The sequence below is a fragment of the Mirounga leonina genome, unplaced genomic scaffold (genome assembly GCF_011800145.1).
Source record: "Mirounga leonina isolate KUSES-001 unplaced genomic scaffold, KU_Mleo_1.0 Mir_154, whole genome shotgun sequence".
Taxonomy (NCBI): domain Eukaryota; kingdom Metazoa; phylum Chordata; class Mammalia; order Carnivora; family Phocidae; genus Mirounga; species Mirounga leonina.
In genome coordinates this window covers 4,833,276-4,843,346 of record NW_023270389.1, presented here as the reverse complement: position 1 = coordinate 4,843,346, position 10,071 = coordinate 4,833,276, and the positions used below count along the sequence as shown (strand labels likewise).

Genomic DNA, 10,071 nt, shown 5'->3' with positions numbered 1-10,071 from the left:
GATTGTGTTACCCGAACTTGATTCTTAAACAAACTCCTTAAATTTCTTGGAGAAAACCTCCCTAAGCTCCTGGGAGTCCGGCCAGGGCCCATGTGCGCTGTGGCCGTGAATGCAGCCGCGGGGACTTGGCCTGGTGCCTTAGATGTCCGGCCCGGGCCTCCTATACACGTGGCTCTTCCTGCGGGACAAGGACCGAGTCTCTTGTCTGTGCATCCTCAGCCTGGCAAAGTGTGGGCTGGGGAGAGAAGACCAAATCTAGGAAATGGGTCAACTCCACACAAGAGCGTTTACATTTGCTTGCTTGTCTGTCTTTAACCCCAGAAGGCCGCTCATGGGTGAAGCCTGGTGCCCAAAGTCCCAGAGAAGCGTGGGTCTGGGCAGAGCTGAGAGAAGGACCCTGATTTGATGACGACTCTGGTACTTGATTACAAGCACACTGCCAACTGAACGTCTTCATTTTAAATACATGACTATTGCTAGAAGATTCTTTTTGTGCCATGCCTGAAAGATCAGAGAGATGATGGTAGGAATAAGAAGATACTTAGAAGAGGGGCTCCTGGGTGGTTCAGTCGGTGAAGGGTCTGCCTTCAGCTCAGGTCATGATCCCAGCGTCCTGGGATCGAGCCCCACATCAGGCTTCTTGCTCAGCGGGGAGTGCTTCTGGCCCTCCTCCCTTTTGTGCTCTCTCAAATAAATAAATAATCATTTAAAAAAAAAAGAGAGAGAGAAGAGACTTAGAAGAGAGGTACTTCAGGAATTTTTCTCAATGAAATGTGATAAGCTATCACAGTTGACTGAAATCACCAACTGTCTGAAAATCCTCTGGATCCACCCGGAAAGTAATCTTTCCTTCCTCCTTATCCTGACAACCACCCCAAGGAACAACCGAGTCTTCACTTCTTGGAATCTGGGTTCAGAATAGGTAGTTTCCAGTCAAACGGGACCTGAGGGCGAGCGGAGGAATGCTGAGCTCACACTGCCCCCTGCTGGCCGCTCTCCCCCTAACAAGGAGCACATCCGACTTCTTTTGCTCCCACTCCAGTAGAAAAAGAAAAACAACAGAATGCCCCCACAAAAGTCAAATGTTTTTATTTCATATAAAAAAAATTTGTACAGTTTTAGTTCCTATGTTTAAGAAAAAAAATCCCTAAAATTGCCATTATGTTTAGATCCACTGCAAACTGTAAAAACAAGCTTTTTATATATTAAAAAAAAATTTACATTTTACAATTTTCTACATGCATGCACAAGGTCTCTGTAACCCAAAAAAAAAAAGAAGAAGAAGAAAGAAAAGAAAAAGAAAGAAAGAAATGAAAAAGAAAGAGAGAAAAGAAAAAAAAATCTAGATTCAACAGTGGCAAATTCTACATTTACAATCTCACTTGGAAGGGACCCAAAACAAGCCCCCTTCCTTTCGCGCACAGAACAAATCACAACAATCACACACCAGGACCGAATCCATCAGCAGATGCTGCCCTGGGGGAAGGGCAGGGGAAAGAGCAGACAGACAAGACGGATAGACGGACAGATAGCAGGGAGGGGCGAGGGAGCTCCTTGGGCCCCACAGAGGAGAGAAGCACAGACTCTGGGAAGGGGTGTTTCGGGGGGTCCCAATGCCTCCTCACAGGTACCGTGGCGGGGTTTGCAACAGGAACGCGGAGCAAGAAATGAAAGGCTCAGATGGGACAGGCATGGGGAGAGACGACGAAGGATCAAAAAGAAATAAGCGAGAGTCAACGGAGCGTGAAGGGTCGTGTCAGAGAAAGGGGACCGGTGGGGACGCGGCAGTGTGGCGAGGTGGGTGAAGGCCTGAGGTGCAGCATCCCCAGGGTGCCCCAAGGTGATGACAGGAAGGCCTGGGGGGGGTGGTGGGGAGGAGCTAGGATGCTGTGGAGTCACAGAGACCCAGCCACACGTCCGGTGTCCTGGGGGAGTGGGGGGGGGCCGCAGGTAGGTGCGCCCCCACAGGAGAAGAGTAAGAAAACCTAGCGCGTGGCGGGACTGGCAGAGCAGGGGGGACAGTGCGCCAAGGGCCTGGGCCCGCGGCGCGCCCCACAGCAGTTCACAGCATGAAGACAACTCCCCGTGCGGGAGAAGCAAAGACACACGCAGCCAAACACTTGACAACTCATCCTGACACTTTACAAAATAATAATAATTATAATAATCGTCAAAGAAAACAAAGATACCACAGTTGTGACGCAAAGGACCAAAACACTACCGTTCTCAGTCACAGCCCTTAGTGCTTAGAGAGTTGGGGGAAAGTTTGCTTTTTGTTTTAGGAAAAAGGAATGAAAAAATCACAGTGATTAAAAACATGGCAGGTTCTGAAAATAAACACTCCCCCGCCCCTAACGTAGGGCCGCAACGAAGATCCCAAATACGTTCCGTCTGCCCGCCCCAACCCGGTCCTTCCGTCACCCCACACCCCGCTCCTGCCCACCATCCAGGCCCCGTTTTCCAGGATAGTGAGGTATTTAGAAATGTGACCCAGGAGGGACTCCTCTGAAACCAGGCCCTTGAAGAGAAGAGAAGATACCTTCCCACAACCCCCAGGATAGGATGCATTTCCCTCGGGCACTGCCTAAGTCAGCCCCCAAACCACACCTGTAGGGATCGGGCTCAACGCAAACTGAAGAGCCCTTCTGTAGGAAGTGGTGGGTGGACAGATGTGCTTTTTCAAAGAGAACAAGGGGGGAAAGGCCATCACGAGGCTCCATCACGCCCAGGCTATCCCTACACAGACAGGAAGCCTCCCTGGTCAGAGACCAGTGGGGATCAGAGCTCATGGGGCACTCCGCGTGGCAAGAACCAGTGAGTCTGCCAGAAGATGGGCCTGAGAGGGGGCACGGCGAGTTACTCAGAGGCCTGGCCCCAGGGCACACTCCAGCCCAGCCGCGAATGGCCCTCCCCGTGGACCCCAGCTGGAGGTTCTAGTTCCCTCGGCTAAAACTACGTAATTGAAACACGTCTGAGTGAAAGGCTCAGACGTACACTGAAAATATGTCTTAGAAGGCCAGTGGATTTTGCTCAAAACGAGACCTGAACTCTGGAAAATTCGGATTGGGTGTAGAGACTACAGAAGCCCAACAGGGTGAGGGACGTATACCCATGAAGGCGGCAATCCTGGCCCCTCACCCCAGCACTGAAGGAGACGAGCGCCCAGAGAACCAGGCAGGGAGACAGGAGGGCACCCTGGCCAGCCAAGGAAAAGAGACCCCTGAGGCAAAGAAGTGGGCTTAAGGCAGGGGACGAGGGGGCTACTGGCTCCCCCCAAAACGAGATGAGGCAACAGGTCCCTGGCACTGAGAGAAGACACACGGGGGGGCGGGGAATGTTGGTCTCAGACCTTGGGGGGTCGGGTCATGGTCTGCAAGCCACTAAATCTGGGCTGGCGTCTGTCTACTTGCCGTCCTTCAGCAGGAAGGGGAAACCTGCCCCAGCAAGGCGGGAACGAAAATACAGGTAGATTCGGAGGGCAGGGATCTGTGATGTTCCCCGGGTCGCTCCTGTCCTTCGCTCAGAGGCTGCCCAGGGTGGACCCAGTGAGGGAAGGCACTGTCCCCCATGGCCCAGGAAACGTGGTCACAGAGGGCTTTTGCCTCAGTTTGCCTGTGGTCACAGACCATACAACTCAGAAACAGAAGGTAGAGACTTTGGAGTGAAGGGTAGGATCTTCCCTCGCTCTCAATGTGTGTGGATGTGCAGGGGAGGCTCTGACAGCCGAAGCCAATGACCGTGGCGGGGAGACCCCTGACTCGGGCCGTGTGTGGGGGGGGACACAGGGGTATCCTGCCCCAAGAACTCAGCGTTTGTACCGGGCAGGCAGAGCTGGCAGGAAGAGTGGATAACCCACCACCTGGAGAAGTTTGGCACCATGGCTCTCTGGAGTCATGCCTGTGACCCGGGAACACCCTGCTGGGGCCACAGTCGGCATTGCTACGAGAACCTGGTTCAGGGAGGGTGGGGGGCTCAGGGGGTCCCCGCCCCCTCTCAGAAGAGACCGCCATCCATCCGGGAGGGAGAGGGAGGGCGAGAGGCACGGCTTCCTGCAGGATGACACCAAGTGAGGGCTGGGGAGAGAGAGCAAGCTTCCCAGGCTCTGCTGACGCAGGTGGCCTCTTGAGGCTCATGTGGGGCAACTAAGGAGGAGGGGAGCAGATGGGTGGGGGATCAATTCAAGTAAAAGTAAACAGGGGCAGGAGGCCGAAGGGCGGCGGGAGACGAGAGCCGAGCCCTCCCCCGCCCGCAGGAGCCCCGCGCACCCCCTGCCGCCGCGCTCGGTCACACCGAGGTCTCAGACTGCAGCCTCATGACAAACTTGTGCGACTTGGGATCCACAAACTCCTCGGAGAGTTTGAAGAAGGGGACCTTCTTGGTGCTCACCACCAGGCTGAAGTCCTGGCGTTTTAGGAGGAAAACGATGCCGTCCTTGAGCCCGTTGGTCACCGGCTCCTCGCTCACCAGCGTCCACTGTTTGGCCAGCCAGCGTTCCTTGTGGTACTGGATGGTGGGTCCGGCCGCCAGGTACCGCTCCAGGAAGGCCTGGGGAGAGGCCAGGGGCTGCGTGGGCATCTCTCCCACCCACCTGCCACCCTCGCCCCCTGGGGGCACAGCTTCCAGAGACAATCAAGATGTCCCCCAGCTCACGCTCTGCTTCCACGCCATCTAGAACATTAGAGCAGAAAGGGGCTGGGCTCCTCTGCTTCAGACCCTTGTTGTAAACATGGGGAAGCGGAGCCCACAGAGGAGGGGGGCGCCCAGGGTCAGGACCTGCGCCCCGCACTTTCCCCGCCGCAGGCCAGGACCGCGAGCCCTCCCTCATTCTTGCTTCCCCTGCATCGGCTCTCACGGAGCCTGTCACCCTGCTCACCAAGTGTGGTTGGGGACGCAATTCTAGGAGGCTGACAATAAAGTTGAGTGAGGGGAGGGTAACAGCTCGAAATGAGCACAAAGAACACTCGGTGGCAGCTAAGGGGGACGGGGGGACTCGGTGTGGCAACAGCAGAGCCCTTAGAGAGATGGGAGTCAGGTCTCGGCCATTCCCGGAAGAGTCTGGAAGCTGCCCCTGCCCCTCACCGCCTGGGAACTTGACTCCGAGCAGAGGCGGGGGGTGGGGCAGGGATGGGAGAAGAGACCACAAGGCGGAGCGGGAGCAGAGGAGGGCAGGGCTGCAGGGCTGGGTGCAGCGAACCCCGTGGCAAGGAAGGCCGGAGCGGGGAGAGGCAGGGTGCTGGCAGCAGAATGAGCCTACCTTGGGCGTCATGTCGTGAGTGATGCAGAACTCGAGGTGCTGCAGGATGCTCTCCATGGTGTGGTAGGGCTGCTGCTTGGTGGTCCGCAGGTACTTCTGCATGGCACGGGCCATGGAAGCGAAGATGGCCTGGGCTGCCTCCCGGGGGTCCATCACCTCCCTCGGGTTCTTCTGCTCCTCTTCCTGCAGCCGCTTAATGTGAGTGAAGGCCTCCTCCACCGCCACCACAAGCCTGGGGGACAGGAGGGGCCTGGACCACACACCCACCTCCCGTCCTTCCCTCAGCTCCAGCCCTCCCGCAGCCCGAGCGAGGCCAGGCCTCGGGCACCCCCCGCCCCCCGCCAAAACAGCACAAACCCACCTGGAGCCAAGGGCTGGGCTCTGGGGGCTGTGTGCGTGTGGGGGTGCACATGCACAGTGCGATGGGGGGGGCAAGGCAGGAGACAGCTGTAGAGCTCCGGGGGCCGAGCACAGGGACTCCAGGGTCAAAGCCAGAGACAGCCAGGGCCTGTAGCAGACGCCGTCCTACCTGAGACCCCCGAATCACGCCTCGCTGGCTGACAAACTACCAGACAAGCACAGGGCATGGGCAACGTTAGCATCTGTCTGGGGGGTGGGGTTGCAAGGAACTGACTACAAACCAGGAAGAAAAAGGCGAGAACACTAGAGCAAAATGGCAGAGGTGAGACCTGCCTGGCTGCAGACACGCAAGCCCTCAGCGGCCGGCCGTCAGACAGAGAATGAGAACGTTCATGCAGCGCTACTCATCAAGACAGGCAAAGAGGAAGAGCACTAGAATCCAAATGCTGCCGAGGGGGTGCGACGCACCCGTGAACCACCTCGCCGCGACAAGATGCCACACACCGGGTCAAGGGCAGCAGGGGTGAGTCTCAAAAACGGTGTTAAGGTGGAAGCAGGAAAAAGAAGTCAATTTACATTAAACGCATACAGACACATGGCGGCGTCTGGAGACCCAGGAACCTGGAACCTGGGGTAGCTGAGGGTGGGATTCTGGGCTCAGAAAACTGTGGCTCGTATGCGGCTACAGTTCTGTTTATTCTTGTGCTTCTGTGTCTCGGTGCAGCTCCTTCTGAAAAAACCCTTTTATCTCGGGTGAACCAAGGGAAAAGCTTTCTCCTGGTGACAACCAAGGTAATAGGGGAAGGAAATGTCCGCTACGGGCCAAGAATGGTGTTAGCAGGACAGGAGATCCAAAAACCCTGCTTGGGGCAGAAGGTGAAGGGCGTGTGTGGCATTGCTGGGTTCCTTCCCACCAGGGCCATTTCTGAGACAACGGGAGACATGCTGGAATGTCAAAGAAATGGCACTGCTGGGGGCGCCTGGATGGCTCAGTCAGTGAAGCGACTGCCTTCGGCTCAGGTCATGATCCCAGAGGCCTGGGATCGAGTCCCGCATCGGGCTCCCTGCTCAGCAGGGAGCCTGCTTCTCCCTGTCCTTCTGCTCCTCTGCTCATGCTCTCTCTCAAATAATTAAATAAAATCTTAAAAAAAAAAAAAAAAAGAAATAGCATTGCTGGGACACCAGCCTCATGTCAGGACAGGGGAAGGGATAACTTCCTCCCTCAAAGCCTAGAGACCGGGTGAGGAGGGGCAGAGGGCAAGGCGGATGGTCAAATGCCGGGGCCCTCTCTTGTCGGAGGCCCCGTGGAAATCCCAACACACCACGTGGGACATGGCAGTGGCAGGCACCAAGACAGACTCTTCAGGCATGACTTAAGCGTACATAATAACGTGAACAGGAAAAAGGGAGGAGTGAGGACAGTACTTAGGCATGTACCAAGATATGAGTGCCAGGACCTCATTTTTTGCAGGTAAAAAGGTACCATCAGCTAAGCAGGCCTCCAAGAGCTACTGGTAGGAGGCCCAGTCCAGCCTCAGTCCCCGCTGCTGCAGGCAAGGCTCACATGGTTTGCCAGGTCCCTGCTCCACGGTGGGAGGCAGAATTCCAAGATGCCCCGTTCACCTCCAGCAGGTTCCCGGCTCCTGGCTATTTGGTTCACTCCGTACGTTTTGCACACATAATTCAAGTGCCGAGTCAGTTGACTTGGACATTATAAAACAAGGAGATGACCCTGACCAGCCTGATCTTATCACATGAGCTCTTTAAAAGCAGGGTTTTCTCCAGAGAGAAAGAACAGGTCAAAGGAAAATTCGAACTACCGTATCCTGACCCGTGAGGTCAGGTGACAAGGAACTGATTCCAGTGACCAGTGAGCTTGGAAGAGGACCCAGGCTCAGGTGGGCGTGGTCTTGATTTCGGCCTTGACACCAACTGAGGGCCTGACCGGCAGGACTATGAGCTGAGAAGCGTGCACTGGTTTACGCGCCCAGCTTACGGCATTTGTCCTGGCAGCCACAGGACGCGGATGCTCACAGCGCACCCCATCCTGACGGGTGCACAGGCCTGCTGGTCTTCCTCTCCCGGCCAGCCCACACCCAGCGGGCCCCCAGGCTCCCCCGGCCCGTCCTCACCCAGCAGCCCCCAGGCTCCCCCCCCATCCCACCCATCCACATCCGGCAGGCCCCCAGGCTCCCCCGCCCATCCTCACCTAGCGGGCCCCCAGGCTCCCCTGCCCGTCCTCACCCAGCGGGGACCCACCTGGCCCTGCGCTTGCGCACCCTCCGCTCATGCTCGGCCTCCTCATAGTAGTACTCGTTGTGGCTGTTGTCCCGCCGCCGAGCCGCCGCGGCGATCACAGCCCGGGACTGGCCTGTGGAGTTGTTGGTGCTGTTTTCTGCGCGGGAGCAGGAGAGACGGGCACAAGTCACTTCAGGGCATGCTCGCTTCCCATCCCAGCAAGTCTGGAGACAGCAACCTGACGCATCCGGAGGAAGCTGGGCCCACCCCCGGGCGGTACCGCCACTCCCAACCCTCCTGGCCACAGCTGGGAGAGGCCCACAGGTCGGCCACCGGGAGCGCCCGGAGGGCAGGAGTCCTGCACATGCTCCTCCTGGTGCAGGAGGACCTGGAGCTCAGAGAGCTGAGGGCTTAGGACCAGAGCTGGTGAGCAGACGCAGAGAAGTCAGAACGGGGCGGGGGGTGGGGGGGGGACACGCCGCAGCGTAAAGGGACAGCGAGGAGAATCAGCAGCTAACACCAGCCACCTGGAATCCAGGGAAATGACAGAAGAGACGGGGCTGGGGAAAGCAAGGGAAGAGGCTGACAAAAACAGCAAGCAGGGTGAGCAGAGCGAGCAGGTACAGAGCCCTGCTCCGGGAGGGGACGGACGGGAGGGCAGGGGAGCAGGGCCGCTCACCCTCTCCGAGGGAATACACCTTGAAGCCAGACACCTTCTTGGCCAGGACGGACTTGGGCAGGTTGAGGAGGGCAGGGTTGTAGACGGGGAAGTCATGGTAATACTTCTCCAGGATCCACACTGCCACGCGCTGGATGCTGTGGGGGAGACGGCGGGAGGGGGAGGGAGAAGGGACAGACAAGGGGTGCCGGGGGAGGGAGACATCAGGGCAGATGAGCAGGGCCGGAAAGGACAAGGACAGGGACAAGCTGCTTCCAAGAAGCCTGGCTCAGGGCCGGAGGTCGACTTCCCAGGCTCCCAAGCCTTCCCCAGGGCTGGGCCTGCTAGTCCTTCCCTGCTGTGCTGAAGCCCAGGGGAGAAAGGGCATTGGGCCTGGGTCCCCCAAAAGGGTCACCTCACCCCCTCCAAGACTTCCCCAAGATTCCCTCCGGGACCAGGAGGTGCTCCTGATACTCCGTATGGCCCGGCGGGGGTGCAGAGGAACTCCCCCGTTTTCTTTTCCTCTGGGGGTCCCTCCTCCGGCCAGCTCATCTCAGTGACCACTCACTTGAGGGCTCACCAAGGCTGTGCCTCCAAGAAGGCCAGGAAAGGGGTTCCCAAAAGCCCCCGTTCGTGCCCCTTTGGCCCAGCCCTCTTTAAGGTCCCCACTGGTTCACTGCTCTCTCCCCACTGCTAACTCCCAGTCCAACCTGCCCCGGGACCCTGCGCTGCTGAAAACCTCCTGGGTGCGAAGTACTGCACTGCGGCCCACGGCCCTGCGGCTCCTCCCCGCCGCCCACCCGCCTCTCACGGCCCTGCAGGCCCTGCAGGCCCCTCGGCCTGCTCGCGGGCCCGCGCCCACACCTGAGATGGCCCACGTTGTAGAAGCGGCTGGCGCCGTCGGTGGAGCGCACGACCTTGAGCGTGAACTGCGGCTGCAGCTGGCGCAGCTCCAGCAGGACCACGGCCAGGTAGTGCACGAAGAGCAGGGCGTCCACCAGCGACACGGCGAACTGGACCACGCCCTGGTAGCTGCGCTCGCGGGCGTCCAGGATGCGCACGCCGTAGAAGAGCCAGTAGGAGACGACGAGCAGGAGGACGAGCACCATGAGCAGCGCGCGCAGCGCGAACACGCGGGGCAGCGAGGCCTTGGGGCGGCGGAGGAACAGCGCCCAGCTGCCCAGCAGCAGGATGAGCAGCTTGAAGGCCACGGAGATGAAGAGGCCCTCGCAGGCCGTCCCGCAGGGCTCCAGCTCCTCGCGCCACAGCAGCGGGGGCAGCAGCAGGAAGGCCAGCGGCGAGAGGAACGAGAGCAGCGCCAGCGTGGCCCCGGCCGCCGCGCCCAGGTGGCGGGAGCAGTCCAGCGGGACACCGTCCTCCATGTCCTTGGCGATGCGCGTGAGGTCATCGTGGGAGATGCTGTGCTCGGAGGTGCCCGTTACGACTGTGGTAGTCTCCCCCCAGTTGTCATCCTACAGCCAGAGGGGCCGCAGCCCGGGGGAGGGGAGGGAGGAGGAGGGGAGGGAGGGGGAGGGGAAAAGGAGAAGAGGGAGGGGAGGGA

At 58.7% G+C, this 10,071-nt stretch overlaps 1 protein-coding gene across 1 annotated transcript in view; it reads right to left on the bottom strand.

Annotated features, from left to right (window-relative positions):
* Positions 1–1,153: 1,153 nt before the first annotated feature.
* VANGL2 (VANGL planar cell polarity protein 2) overlaps positions 1,154–10,071 on the bottom strand; it is a 25,719-nt gene continuing 16,801 nt past the window's right edge. Inside the window, exons 4-8 of the mRNA XM_035009942.1 lie at positions 9,375–9,982; positions 8,532–8,668; positions 7,874–8,009; positions 5,255–5,486; positions 1,154–4,545 (exon numbers count right to left, since the gene is read on the bottom strand). Of these exons, the coding sequence (XP_034865833.1) occupies positions 4,285–4,545; positions 5,255–5,486; positions 7,874–8,009; positions 8,532–8,668; positions 9,375–9,982 (1,374 nt within the window). The 3' untranslated portion in view covers positions 1,154–4,284. The remainder of the gene's footprint in view (positions 4,546–5,254; positions 5,487–7,873; positions 8,010–8,531; positions 8,669–9,374; positions 9,983–10,071) is intronic.